At 41.6% G+C, this 15,249-nt stretch overlaps 1 protein-coding gene across 4 annotated transcripts in view; it reads left to right on the top strand.

Annotated features, from left to right (window-relative positions):
- LOC134346787 (dachshund homolog 1-like) overlaps positions 1-15,249 on the top strand; it is a 586,859-nt gene that overhangs the window by 420,864 nt on the left and 150,746 nt on the right. For 3 of the 4 annotated variants that reach the window (XM_063048437.1, XM_063048436.1, XM_063048438.1), the window contains exon 4: positions 13,937-14,092. The exons of the other annotated variant lie outside the window; for it this stretch is intronic. In XM_063048437.1, coding sequence (XP_062904507.1) covers positions 13,937-14,092 — 156 coding nt within the window. The remainder of the gene's footprint in view (positions 1-13,936; positions 14,093-15,249) is intronic. 4 annotated transcript variants of the gene reach the window in all.

The following is a 15,249-nucleotide window of genomic DNA, read 5'->3' as shown; positions in this document are numbered from 1 at the left end:
TAAAAGACTGCAGATGATGGAATCTGGAGTTACAAGCAAACTGCTGGAAGAACTCAGTTCTCCCCAAAAGAAACCTTAGTCCCAGTAGGCCGTATGCTGAAATTTTCATTAAGGGGCCCCGAACAAAACTTTAATTAGTGTTCAGTTGTATTTTCCTCCTAATCTGTACACATGGATGCTCCGGAATAGCTGATCTTATTTTTTTCGTAGATAACATTAGATAACATCTGTTTTTATGCAGGTCTGGTATGTTGGAAAATTCAGCGCTTAATTTCCATTTCTGGTTGTCCTTGAGAAGGCACTGCCTTCTTGAAATGCTGCAGTCCTTTGGGAAAGATACTCCCACACTGCTAATTGTTAGTGAGTGCCTTGATTTGAACCAGCGATGATGAATGAATGGCAAGTTAGGATGGAATGACTCAGAGGGCAACTTGCCTGTGTGGTTTTCCTTATTGGATCATGAATTTGGGAAGTGCTATTAAATAACCTTTAACCATCTGTTGCAATGAATTTTGCGGAACCTATAGACTGTGACAAGTAATAGAGGAAGAGACAGCTTACGAAAGTCAATCAGGTGCTTTGTTCACTTTCAAGTTTGTGGTTATAGGCATACATACCTCACTGTATAACCGGCCTGAAATAAGCTTTTTTTTATAGCAGCGCAGTACATTACAAGATAAGGACAAATATAAGTTAACATAAACTTAAAATTAACACAAATTATACATAACTTGGATGTTGCTTTGAACTGGTTTGGTTTATGTACAAGCCCTTAAAGCAGCAATTAAAAGTCCATCTGCAACGGATTATCTCTTCTCTGTCCCAGCAATGCCATGTATAGTTGCTGCCCCTCTACTGTTGCCCATTTGAGATCAGTTGGCATTTTAATTGCAAGAAAAATCCGATTAAAATCTGTAATGAAGTTAATTTATTTTATTATCTCTATTCAAATCAAAGCACCTTTGTGCTACTCTCAAAGGAAGAATATCTTTTGGCTTTCTTTTCAGCTTTGAACAGTAAATTTGAGTCAGACTGACTAACTGAATTTGCTTTTTTTTTGCTGTGTATTAAGTATTTCACATTCATGCAGCTTGTAAGTGAGCTTTTAATTGGGTTTACCGGAGTGAGCCGTAATTGATATAGAATCACAGCTCGATAAAAGCTGTAATAACAAGGTAGTGCCGTAGTTGTTTAATCTCATTGCGTCCCAGTGTTGGATGTTTTCTCATCAGAATTAATTCTGTCGTAGGTTAGTAAGGTAGCTTTCTTATGGAAATGAACCATTTTCAGGTTTTTGCTTTCAAGCCTTGATGCCTGATTATAAATCAACAACATGCAATTTAGTAGGTTTTTCATTTAAAGATTTCTCAAAAGCAGCAAATCTCCAAAGAGAGACTAATTGCTTTAAGAGCAATGCAAAGCATAGAGAAATGCAAGTGATACTTTTTGTATCGCTCAACCTCTGTTCAGTTAGATAACACTGGAAGTTGATAATTTGTGCGGGTCCACTGATTTCCTTTGATTCATCCCTTTGGCTTGCCTAGCCTTTAAGTAAACAGGGCATACTGGGCAATTAAGAGCTAAATAATAAATCTTTAGCAACTTTCCTTCCACTATTATTATCCATTGCCTGAATGTCGCAAATACAGTAAATAGCAGTCTTGTTTACACAATAGAATCTTGCTAGCATTGTGTTCGGTGTCCTTTCCCTTTCTCATGTCCAATTATTTCTTTGAATCTATGTCCAATCAGGTATTTGTATATTTTAAGCCATATATTTATGAATAACCAGAACAAAATAAATTGTGTTCTTATTCGCCAGCACTGGAATGGTTATTATGATCGATAGGTCCCCAGAAAGACTTAGCATTTTTTTTTTGCTTATGTTTCATCCTAACAAATTCTAAATTAGAATAAACATAGGAAGAGGAAATATTCAAAACCAAAGGAGGCCAAAGCCTTTGTTTAGAGAGGTGACAGCCACAGGGTACACTCCCAAATCTATCTGTGACCTACTGAAGAAGGAAGCACGTGGTACAAAATGATTTCTCATTCCACAAGAGCTTTCAAAATGGAATCAAGTGTATTGGCTGCACCTCCAAGAGGACCACAACGTTGTTGAAACTATGTTGGCTGGAGTCAGGGCTTTATGCTTTGATTCTTGGTAGGGTCACCCATGCCAAGCAGGTGAAAGGGTAGAAGACAGACTAAGAGCCACCAGTCCTCCAGGTTTGGGGGTTACAACCCTGAGTGGTAAAATGAAGATTGCTATGGAAACAGCAATGAAGAAACCTTCCACGCCTGTGTGTGATGGCATTCCTGGGTCTCCACGTGGGACTTGCGTGACTGACAGGAATGAAAACCAAGAGAAAGCTACTGACAAGAGGAAGGAATCTCTGAGCACCACCAGAGATGGAGGACTTTCACTGTTGCCCTAAAAGTCAGTGATGTAACGAGCAGTAAGTAAGTATAGGGTGCAGGAGGGGTAAAGCTGGGTGAGTGATTAAAACTGAAAGCACTGGCATTGGTACAGTGGTCCATTGATAGTTGCAAGTAATCTCTGGAGAGTAGATTGTCCTCAATTGCTTGTGTTAAACATAGTATATACTACTGGCTGCTTATTACGCTCTGCTGCACTGCAGTTCAATGAGCTTTATTCATTCCACAATTTCTATAGATGCAAAGTGGAGAATATTCTAAGTTGATTGCAACACAGCCTGGTATGGAAACACCAATGTCTAGTAATGGGAAAGGCTACAGAAAGTGATAGGTACAGCCCAGTCTATCACAGGCAATGCCCTCACCACCATTGAGTACATTTACATGCAACAATGCCAAAAGAAAGCAGCATCCATCATCAAGGACCCCCGCATCCAGGCCATGTCCTTCTTGCTACAATCATTGGGCAGGAAGTACAGAATCCTTAGGACACATGCCACCAGGTTCAGGAGCGGTTATTGTCCTAGAATCATCAAGCTCTTGAAATGGCGTAGATAATTTCGATCGTCACTACTCTGAAGTGATCGTATGACCTACAGGCTCAATTTCAAGGACTCTTTATGAGTCTCATTCTCAGTATTTTGTTTTATTTGTACAGTTTGTCTTTTTCAAATTGACTGTTTCTCAAATCTTTGTTTATGTATAGTTTTTTCCATAAATTCTATTGAAGTTTTTCCCCTGTAAAGGCCTGCAAGAAAATAAATTTCAAGGTAGTATGTGGTAACCTATTTGCACTTTGATAATAAATTTACTTTGAACCTTGGAACTTTGAACTTTGTGTCCTTCGGAGTGAATTGTAATGATTGTATACGGTGGTCCTAGGACAGAGAGTAAGGTTAGGGTTAGAGGTTTTATGCATTTATGCCTACATGCCCCTTTTCTGAAATTTGGCTCCATGGATATGAATGCCCAACCTCTGACACAAAGGCAAGAGTGCTATCTGATGGAAACAAGGCTAATATGTGCATTTTGAAGGAAATTTGACTAACAGTGCATCCCATTTATCACCCTGGTTACATAATGCCAGCATTATGCTTTCTCTGAAAACCAAATTAGTCACACATCTTTTCCAAACACATTAAGCTTAAGTGTTGCCTTGTAGTGCACTTCACAGTTTTAATCAATATTCCTGCTTAAAATGATAGAATTTGGGATGACAGTCCTAGTTTGTAATGCAGTTTCCTGAATGGAGAGAAATAAAACTAAGTTTAATTACTGCATTATCTTTTAAAAGAAACACATAAATAACATCGTGCAAATAGAAATTTACTTAATACTCCTCTTGGGTCAAAATAATCTGTCACTATGTGGGGGGGCATTGCAACCGTAGTAGGAAGGGGGTCTTCATTTAAGTATCCAATTAAAAAATGCAATGCCTTGTAATTATATAAATTCTACATAAATTACAATTTAATGAATAAGTTTTTGAGGCTACATTTTATATATTATTCAAATGCATACACTCTGGGGGTATCAATAATTCATTGCACATAAAGGCCAAACTAATTTATTTATTCAGCAAAAAATTAGGATTTGTGCTTCTCTTTCAAACAATGAAAAGTCAGCATAAAAAGATTCCTGGGGCACAGCTGGCTTGTCATCCCTGTCAGAGTTGCATTGAATGTTCATCTGATGTATATGAAGATTGATGCCGAATTTAGCATGCAAGCATTAAGCTCAGGAAGCATCAGTACCACTGCAGTCAGGATTTGGACATGGGATAAACAAGGACATGTATTCCTTAAAGGCAACCTAATCATCAATAAAGAGATGAAAGGGGTCAATGACAGCACTATCAAGCACCACTTACTCACCAATAACTTGCTTACCAAAGCTGCCAGGACTATACTAGACTTGCAGAGCAACTTGAAACAGAAAATCAGGCGTATTGTCATTGGCATAAGTCAAGAAATTTGTTGTCTTTTGGCAAGAGTACGGTGCAAGACATAAAAATTTATACTTTACAACAAAAAAAAGTAACTCATGCAAAAGAGGTAAAGTTGAGGTAGTATCCATAACCTCATAGACAATTCAGGAATCTGATGGAGCAGAGGAAGAAGATATTCCTAAAACATTGAATGTTCCTAAAACATTCAGGCTCCTATACCCTATCCCTGTAGTAATGAGCAAAGGATATACCCTGGATGATGGGTCCTTAATGATGGATGCCACCTTCTCAAGGCACTCTTTTGAAGATGTCCTCCATGGTGGGATGGCTTGTTCCTGTATCGAGCTGGCTGAGTCTACAACCCTCTGCAGCCTCTTTCAAGCTTGTGCACTTAAAAGGGAGTGAGAGGACTTTAAGAAGCACCTAAAATACTAGGGGTGGTCTTGGCAGGGTGGATTTACAGACATTGGTATCTCTTGTGGGAGAATCTCGTACCAAAAGTCACAGTTCCAGATTTGTCATCTTCTAGGACTGAGAGGAGGTAAAAATAAAATCTTTCAGAGAGTTCTGTGTCTGTAACATGTTAAATGTCCTTAACCTTCTAAGAATGTAAGCATGCTGCTTTGTCTTCCCCCTCTAATTGCATCTCAGTGCTGGGCCCAAGGCAGGTCATCTGAGATGTTAACACCCAGGAATTTAAAACTGCTGGACTCCCCTACCACTAATCCAACAATGTAGACTGTTGCATGTTAGTTGCGCTTCCCCTTCCTGAAGACAATAATCAGCTCTTTAGTGTATCAACACTGGTGTTGCATTGTCATTCAACCAGTTGTGCTGTCTTGCTCCTGTACGCTGACTCATCGCCAGCTATGGTCAATCCAATCATAAACTAACCTTAGTGCAGTGGGTGGTAGGAGTGGAGTTGATTTGTATGAGACAGCAAGGAGCTTGATCAAGAGGTATAGTCACATTCAGCATATAAAATAATTAATAACATTAATATTAATTAAAATAAAGCAGAAAACTTAAAACACACTCAATCACAAGTCATTGACCCCATTCAGGTAAATGGAATGTGTCATTTGTCATAAGGCTGCAGAGTTGGATACGAAGAGAATCCGGCCCCTTAGCAGAGTGGGATTAGGATCAGTTAGGCCTCAGGAGGGAGAGCATATGGTCAGTGTGGCTGTACTTCTGCAAGGCACTATGCAGGCACAGAACTGGGGAGCGTACCAGAGTTTATGCTGGGCCTAGTTGGTGCTTGTATTGGAATTTTCTAACTAGCTGTCAACATAGTCTCAGACTAGAATGAGTTATGTATAGTTTGTAGAAGTGTGTGCATACTGAGTGCATTTTTGTTCAGAGCTGAAGCAGAGAAATAGTTCCTTCAATTCTTATAACCTCTTTTTCCCTGTTACTCTATTTAGATGTTATAATATTTTATTTGCAAATCTGAGGGCCTTTGGGACCTCAGAACAACAAGGAAACCAACCCAAAGCAAATGTACTGTACACTCCGGCGTATTGAAAGTTAATGTCTGTGTTTTAAACTGCTTGAGGGATAATGAATAAATGGTGGGAGCTGGTTGAAGCAAGACCATAATTTACTTGTGGGCGGGAATGGGTCAGGTTTAACATTTAATAAAATCATGAAAGCAGTTTATAATCATTGAACCTTGAGATTAATTTTTGTCATACAAAAGTTTTGCAGTATTGTGTTTTTTTTTCCCCTCTAATGTTGCCACTCTGCTGGAATATCTGTAGCTGCTTTGAAAATATTACCAACATGCATTTAAATGAGAAAGCTCGTACAATCACAAAGAATTGTACCTTCTCTTTAAGGCTAGCCATGGAATGGCAAGGGACACAGAGCATAAATCCAATACTGGTAAATGGGCCCATCATTTGAGCCTCTCACACCAACCTATTCATTAGCATTAACTAGAATGGAGGAAACATCATCAGAAATAAAAACTCTGTAAATTTGATGCTGAACACATAGGTTTTTTCCACAATCATAACATTACATCAGTTATTTTATTCCATACATATATAATGTATATATAGACACATTAAATTAAAGAAAAGGGAAAAAATAGTGAGGTAGTGTTATGGGTTCATTGCCCATTTGGAAATCTGATGGTGGCAGGAAAGAAACTGTTCCTGAAACACTGAATCTGGGTCTTCAGGCTCCTTTATCTGTTCCTTAATGGTATCAATAAGAAGAGGGCATGTTCTGGGTGATGGGGGGGGGGTCCTTAAAGGTGTCCTGGATGCTGGGGAGGCTAGTGCCCATGCTGGAACTGTCTGAGTTTATAAATTTCTGTAGCTTTTTCTGATCCTGTGCACTGGTCCCTCCATGTTGGACAGTGTTGCAACTAGTTAGAATGCCCTCCACGGTACATCTGTAATAATTTGCTGCAGTCTTTGGTGATATACCAATTCTTCTCAAGCTCCTAATGAAATACAGCTGCTGTCATGATGCCTTCTTTGAAATTACATCAATATATTGAGCTCAGGAAAGATCTGGAAAGATGTTGATGCCTAGGAATTTGAAACTGCCCACCCTTTCTACTTGGGTCCCATAATGAAGATTGGTTTATGTTCCCTTAACTTCCTCTTCCTGAAGTCCATTGACAGTTCCTTGGTCCTACTGATGTTGAGTACAAGGCTGTTGCCGTGACACCACTCAATCAGTATCAGAGATTTGTGTGGTTGCAGGATTGTCATAGGACTAGAAATCTAACTGCATTACATTTAGGGTCATGCAAAGGAAAATAATTGTTTTCAGAATATAAAATGCATTTGCATTGCTGAAGAAACAGTAACAGCTTAGTATTGCTTAGTAATCCATCCCATGACTTTAGGTGAAACAGCATAATGCCTCTTGAAATTAGTCTCTCAACGTGTAGGGGTCTGCCAGCGGTCGTGGTTTGGGCCATGCCTCATATCCCTGTTGTAGTTCGGGTGGATATATTTTGCCTAGCTGATCTTAAGTACTTTAGCATTCTTCCCATTGATGGTTACGTGAAGGTTGAAACTCCATCACTTGATATCCAGAAATAGCCACAAGGTGCATAACTGAGTGGTTGCTATCACTTTGCAGTATTGAAATTGGGTTCCATTTCAGTTGTACTAAATGTGTTAATGTCCTTTGTCAGTGGGAGAGCTTCACTGGCTATAAGCCAGTGGTATTCATCAACAGAGCACTTCCACTGTGGGCCTGGTCACTCGCCCACAGTGGCTATGTTGCTTTCATGATTTTGATTACATCTAAGCTGCTTAGCTAAGCTGTCTATGTTGCTGTTCAATAGACCGGGTATTACTGAGTAGACTGTTAATTCTGCTGCCCTGGTGATACCTGCTGAGTTCTGTATAATGTTCACTTTTGTCTGGACTTTAGTTCCAATTTTCTGGAGATGGGAGTGGAAGGCAATGTAAGGTCAAGAATGATGCCAAGAGAGCTTAGCACTGGATTGTGAGTGTATGGTTAGATGGAGGATGGCCACTGTTTCTGAGTTGCATTATATCACTCTGTAAATTCACTAGACACTTCCGGTTGTCAAATTCCAACGAATTCCACATGGAGGATTATAGAACATTGCAGGGGAATTTGGACCTCAGTGCTCTAAGCGTTACCTCTGGTATAGTGTGGTCTTTAACCAGCTGCATCAGGTAAATACTTTCCATACCTATTGCCCTTCTGGACTGCCGTCAACGACTCTGCCCAAGACCACAAGAAATTGTAGAGGGTTTTAAACACAGCTCATCACATCATTAAAAAAACAATAAGTAAAAAAAAAAACAAGATTTTCTCCACACTTCCCACTGCCTCAGAAATGTAGCCAGCATAATCAAAGTCCTCTCCCAGCCTGGACATTCTCCCTCTTGCCCCTTTCATTGTGAAGAAAATACAAAAACTCAAGAAATATACACCACCAGGCTCAAAAGCATCTTTTACCCTTCTGTTATATGACTCCTGTACATTGACGATGAACTCTTGACCACTGAATCTACCTCTTCATGGCCCTTGCCTCTTATTGTCTATCTGCACTAGACTTTCTCTGTAACTGTGAAACTATTTTCTGCATTCTGCTATTTGCCTTTTCTTTGTATGACCTCAAAGTACCTATGTTTTTAAGCTGATCTGCAAAGCTAAGTTTTTTTACTGTATCTCGGTAATGTGACAATCATAAACCAGTGCCAATGTCACCAATGTCCCCCATGTCCCCCACCAATCAATCTCTCTCCCATAATTTCACTTTCCAAACCACCCAACTCTGTGATCTACTGAAGCATCTTTTAGACAATTCCACCTGCAACATTGCTTTTCATCTTTAAATAGATCTTTCAACCCCCACCCCCCCCCACCCATTTACTCTTAGCCAGGATCTTCCCTAGCCCGATCACATAACAGGCTAATCAGGTGTGTGGCTTCCAGGTATCCTTAGTTGCCGTAACCTGGACCCTGGCCTCACCCAAAATTAGTGGATATTAATCCCAAAAAACTACAACTGAATTTGTCATGGGTGGCTCAATATAAAAGTAATTGTTTGAACCCAGTGAGGCAGTGAAGTTGTTTAACTTGGGGTGGAAGTTGTGTTGAAATTATTCAGGTATTATTTCCTGAGCAACACAAACAAAATGTTGGAGGATTTGGGCAAGTCAGGCAACATTTATGGAGGGGAATGAAAAGTAATTTCCCCTCGCCCCTATCCCTCACACCCCCTGCCCCCTCACCCCCTTTGCCCCCTCTACTCCCAGCTCTACTCCCTCTTAGTCCCCCTATATCTCTTCTCCCTCTATATCTCTCTCCCTTTTTCCCACTTGCTCCCACTTCATTGCCCCTTGCACCTCACTACCCACTCTTTCACATGCCTCCCCCTCCATCCTCTATCCCCCCTCACTCAACCCTCTCTCCCACCCTCTCTCCCCAACTCTCCCACCCCCCTCCCCAACTCTCCCACTGCTTTCTCCTCCCCCTTTCTCCTCCCTCTTTCTCCTCCCCTTTCTCCTCCCCTTTCTCCTCCCCTTCCCCACACCCCCTTCCCCATACCCCCTTCCCCACTCAGCTTTCCCTACACACCTTCGTCCACACCCCTTGCCCCCTGTCCCCTCTATCATCCTCTCCCCCCTCCCCCTCTCCCCCCTCCCCCTCTCCCTCCCACTCTCTTCCCACTCCCTCTCCCCATCTCTCTCCCCATCCCTCCCCTACCCCCTCACCCCTCTCACCCCTCTCACCCCTCTCACCCCATCTCTCCCCCATCTCTCCCCCATCTCTCCCCATCTCTCCCCCCTCTCTCCCCTACCCCTCTTCCCCCCCACCTCTCACCCCTCTCTCCCCTATCTCTCACCCTTCTCTCCCCCCATCTCTCCCCCTGCCTCTCCCCCCTCACCCCTGTTTCTCCCCTTCTTTCTCACTCACTCCCTTGCTGTCTCTCTAACTCAGAATGTTGGATTTGCTGCAAATAATGAGTGTAATCTCTGGTCTAAATTAATCTATAGCCTATTCATTTTTAAAGTGGGTTATCACAGAGTAGTTCATAGTTAATATTCATTAAGGCTCACAACATACTTTATACAGACTGGTTTTATCTGTATTAAGTCTTAATTCATATTAAATCTAAATTAATAGGTTTTGTGTCACTGGAATTCATAGGCAATTTGGATTCATTAAAATCCAGTATAATAGCCATATACTGTTGATGTGGATTTTAAGTTGTCCTGCCATACAGATGCAATTTAGGCAGTAGAGTTGAACAAAACTGGAAATTAGCACATTTAGTATTCTCAAGACATAAATACACATCACTTTGTGAGAAATGCCTACCTTACAGGAATGCTAATGTCGATTAACAAGTGGCAAGGTTAAGCCTTTATTTGAAACAAAGACAGATTTGTAACATTCAAATAATGGGCGAGAATCTGTATCAGCTTCTGGGAGAAAGTGTAGAAAAAGGAGCACAGTTTTCCAGGTTATGTCCCATATCTGAAAACAGACAAAATGTTTTTTTTTGACTGAGGGCACACTTCTTCCCATTTGGTACACTGCATTCAGTACTCGCAACCTGGTCTCTTTTATACTGGGGATAAAAACAGTTGGAAATTGGCTGACAGTTCAGACTGAGCACCTCTGGTCAGTCTGCAAACTTAACCCTGAGGTCTCTGTCACTCTCAGCTTCTGGTCCACTCCCACTGTGTCCTCTGTCTTTGGCCTCCCTCACTGTCCCATTGAACCCTAATGCAAGCTTGGAGAACAGGCACGATGATCCTATTTCAAATGATCTCATGTTTTGCGTATTAATGTTTTCCCTTCCCTTTGTGAGCAATGTCTCATGTTTATTTCCTTCTTTTCACACATCCCTGGGACATGGTTTTTGTTATCTTTCTAACCACCTCTCACCTAGTTCCCTTCATCATTCAGTCCAAACTCTCCTACAATTCAATTTGCTCTCTCATTTCCCTCATCTCTCCTGAATCTTTAGGTCCAATTCCCAATATGGGTGCAAAAATCAACATCCTGGACATATTAACTGTGAGCTTTGTTCACCGATGCTGCCTGAACCTCTGAGCAATTCCAGGATTTCATTTTTCTGTATTTCCAGTCTGTCCATTTTGTTAAATGCAATGTCCTTAAGGAGAGCTCAATACCTGATTGAAAACGTCTTCCAGAAATAGGGTAAAGTAGCCCTGTTGAAAATAAATTGCTCTTCCAGTAATAAGAGCCATGCCAATGCAGTTGCCGTGCACCTACATTCCATCTGCTATGGCCATCTGGAGCTCCTGGTTGCCAGCTATTTTAATTCCACCCCCCACTCCCACATTGACATGTCTGTCATCAGCCTGCTCCATTGCCAGGATGAGATTAAATGACCAAATAGAGGAACAGCACCTCATATTCTACCTGGGTAGTCTACAACCTGAATGGAATGAACTTTGAATTCTCCGATTTCAGGTTGTCAGCTCCCCCTCTGTCCTGCTTCTTTTTACTCCAGGGCTTCTCAGTTCTTCCTACACACACGCAGGGTTTCACCACCCCCACCGTCACCCACTTGCTTTTCCCTCTTCCACTTATTCTATCTGCCTGTCATCCACACACTCCTCCCACTGAGTCCCTGCCCCACCACCTTATTTGGTGCCTTCTTATCAGATTCGATCATCTGCAGCCCTTTGTTGCCTCTGCCTCTCACTTCCCAGACCGTTACTATTTCTACCCCTCCCCTTCTGTTACAATTTCCACCCCTCCCCACTTCCACCTGCCTTTCAACTCTCCACACCTGGAGTCACCTATCGCTTGCCAGCTATTTTCCCTCGCCTCGTTATACTGGCCATCTCTCCTCTACACTTTCAATCTGAGTGAAGGGTCTTGACTCAGAGCATCAGTTATGCACCTCTCCACACAGACGTTGCCTGACTCACTGAGTTCCTTCAGCATTTTTGTTATTTTGCTCCAGATTGCAGCTTGTGCAGTCTCTATACTACCTTTACAATTATTTTGCTCATTTCAAAAACCTGCAGTCCACAGTTTCATAGAGCTGATTTGACAAATGTCTATAGGTGCACATTGGAGGGTATCCTAACTGGTCACATCATGGCTTGGTATGGAAGCGACAACGTCCAGGAATGGAAAACGCTCAAGAAAGTGGTGGATTCAGCCCAGTCCATCACAGGCAAAGTCCTTCCCAGCAATAAGTGCCTTTACATAGAGCTTTATGGCAAGAAAGCAGCATCATCATCAAAGACCCCCACCATACCCTCTTCTCGTTACTACTATCAGGCAGGTGGTATAGATGCCTTAGGATCCACACGACTAAGTTCAGGAACATTTATAAGCATCAGGCTCCTGAACCAGTGTTGATCATTCATCATTACTTTGAACTGATTCTACGATCATAGACACACTTTCAGGGATACCACAACTCATGTTCTCAGTGTTATTTCTTGTTTGCACAATTTGTCTTTTGCATATTGGTTGTTTATCAGTCCTTGTCTATTTATGTACAGTTTTTCATAAAAGTCTACTTATTTCTTTTTTCCCCGTAAATGTCTGCTGGAAAATGAATCTCAAGGCAGTATATGGTAACAAACGTACACTGCTTCGATAATGAATTTACACTGAATTTTGATTTTCATTAGTTATACATCATGTACACAGGCCTGTGCTTACCATATTGACCACAATGTACATCCTATTTCATCCCACTTGCCCGAGTTAGCTTCTTTACCTTCTAAACTTTCCCAATCCATGTTCCTGTTCAACTGTCTTTTAAATATTTTTGTTGTATCTGCTCAAATATTTCCTCTGGAGGCTTATTTCACATAATTAAAAGCCTTAATTTAAAAAAAAGTTGATCCTCAAGTTCCTGTTAAAAAATCTTCACTCTCACTTTAAACTTATGATTTCTCATTCTTGATTCTACAACTCTGGGAAAAAGACAGAATGCATTCACTCTTTCTATGCCTCTCATGAATATATACACCTCTTACTTATGTGCAAACAGAATTTACACTGCTCAGGACTGAAATAGAAGGGGGAAGACTCCAGAATAAAAAGATAGGGGGAGGGGAAGTGTGATAGCTAAAAGGTGATAGGAGAGGAGAGTGGACCATAGGAGGAAAGGGAAGGATGAGGGAATCTGGGCGAAGTGACAGGCAGGTGAGAAGAGGTAAGAGGCCAAAGTGGAGAACAGAAGAAGAGGGGAGAGGGAGGGATTTTTTTTTCTGGAAGGAGAAATTGATATTCATGTCATCAGGTTGGAGGCTGTCGAGACAGACTATAAAGTGTTACTCTTCCACCCTGAGGGTGGCCTCATCTTGGCACACGAGGAGGCCATGGACCAACATGTCAGAATGGGAATGGGAATCGGATTTAAAACGTTTGGCAACTGGGAATTTGCTTGTGGCGAATGGTGAGGAGGTGCTCGACGAAGCAGTCCCTTAATTTCCGCCGGGTCTCACCAATGTAGAAGAGGCGGAGCACCGGACACAGTCGATGATACCAGCTGATTCACAGGTGAAGTGACGCCTCACCTGGAAGGACTGCCTGGGCTCCTGAGTGAAGATGAGGGAGGAGGTGTGTAGCACTTTGGCTGCTTGCAGTGAGAAGTGCTGGGAAAGAACTATCTTCTACCAGCTGAAAGACTCCTATCTATAAACAGGTGCGAGTTTAACAAACACCTAGCCAAGTTCTGTTACGATTCATAAATCTCGCCTCCAGAGCTTGAATTGACTATAAGAAAATGCAGCATATAAGCTTGTACCAGAAGAATTTTGGTCATTTATACATGAGTGCTGTGATAATGTTCTGGAGACAATTCTCATTTGATCGCATTTGATCTGCAGCTTTTCTGGAATCTATTTCCTACCAAAAGAAATATACCACTTCTTTTGTAATAAGCATGGGAAATGAGGCATTGCTGAGATCACCACTGTTGGCCATGAACAGAAGCTCCTGGCCCCATAGCAGGTTGCCAAGCAGTTGGAACTGGGTGGAGGAAACGGTTGGTGAAGACCAACTCACTCACAATGTGTTCTATTTCTTGTCCTACAGGTAGCATCGATGGCTCCTGGGATAAAGAGAAACTGCAGTCTCCCACTGCCCCATCGGCGCAGGTTTCTGTCAGCCATGCTGCCCTCTCCAGCCAGCAAAACCTCGCTGTAAATCATTCCCTCAAATCCCTTCAGCAGAACCACTTATTACCCAATGGTGAGGACAACTTTCTGTGTCATCAGATGTCCTTGTATTTGCCATTCTTTTTTTTTTCCTTTGTAACTATACCCACATTGGTACGAGAATACTGAGCTCACTACAAATTAGCAATGTGCGGAAGACGACTTTGTATCTCGTATGGGTTAAATGTTGCCAGCGCCTATTTAATTACTTTACATATAGTGACATCATCTGCATCTCAAGGTGTATTCATTGCACAAATAAAAACCACAATTTGAATCATAGTTTGAAAAAATGTTTGAGGTACACGTTGAACAGATATTTAAGAGCAAGGTTGTGCATTTTATCCTTGGATTAATGCTGATCTATTCTTTCAGCAACATTCTACATCTTGTATTAATTCTTTTACATTGCAGAAGATTTTGATAGAAAGCCTGACTCCAGCTAATAATTTAACTGACATTTGTTGCTTTTAACCTGTATGTGCGTACACACGTTTTTGAAGCTTAATCATTTCGACTTTTTGTTGAATAAGTATATAATTTGTGTACATCGCTACTGTACAATAATATTCAAGTGTTATTATCAGAGTTTGAAAGATGGGGTTTTTATCTGACTGATTTCAGTGCATTTTCTCCTCACATTCTTGCTTCAGAACTTCAGAGCTTTTACTTTCCTCTTACTTTCCTCTCTTTCCTAACTACATCTGAATTTCTAATTGTCATTAAATTGTCATTCAAGTCAGCTGAGGATGGCAATGAGGGTAAGCTCCTGCTAACTATTAAATGCACCCAACAGCGTGCACCTCAAGTAGCCACTGACAACCGAGTCCAGCTGCTGGACTTCCAGTGCGGCTTAGCATTTTTACTGACAGAAGAGGGGCATAGGTGGGTTACTGGTGCCTAAATCAGTTGTGTTCGGGCAGATGGGACTCACTGGCAATGGTTGGCAGCTCATCAAGGAGGAGGAAAACTGTTTTCAAACCTCCGCTGCCTTGTGGCTATATCCACTCATAAGGAAGGTTTTGGGAGTAAACCTTGAGGAAAATTATACAGCTGGAGTCTCTAGATCAGACTTGCGTTGTGTTTAACGTTGACTGGCAACTCCTGAAATGACATCTGTGCCAAAATGTATCGTCTTAACTGTTCCTTTGGATTCACAGCTATGTGGAGAGGGGGAGTATGCTGCCTGGG

This window comes from Mobula hypostoma, chromosome 5 (genome assembly GCF_963921235.1).
Source record: "Mobula hypostoma chromosome 5, sMobHyp1.1, whole genome shotgun sequence".
NCBI classification, from domain to species: domain Eukaryota; kingdom Metazoa; phylum Chordata; class Chondrichthyes; order Myliobatiformes; family Myliobatidae; genus Mobula; species Mobula hypostoma.
The sequence above is the reverse complement of the archived record's forward strand: the minus strand, read 5'-3'. Positions and strand labels throughout refer to the sequence as shown.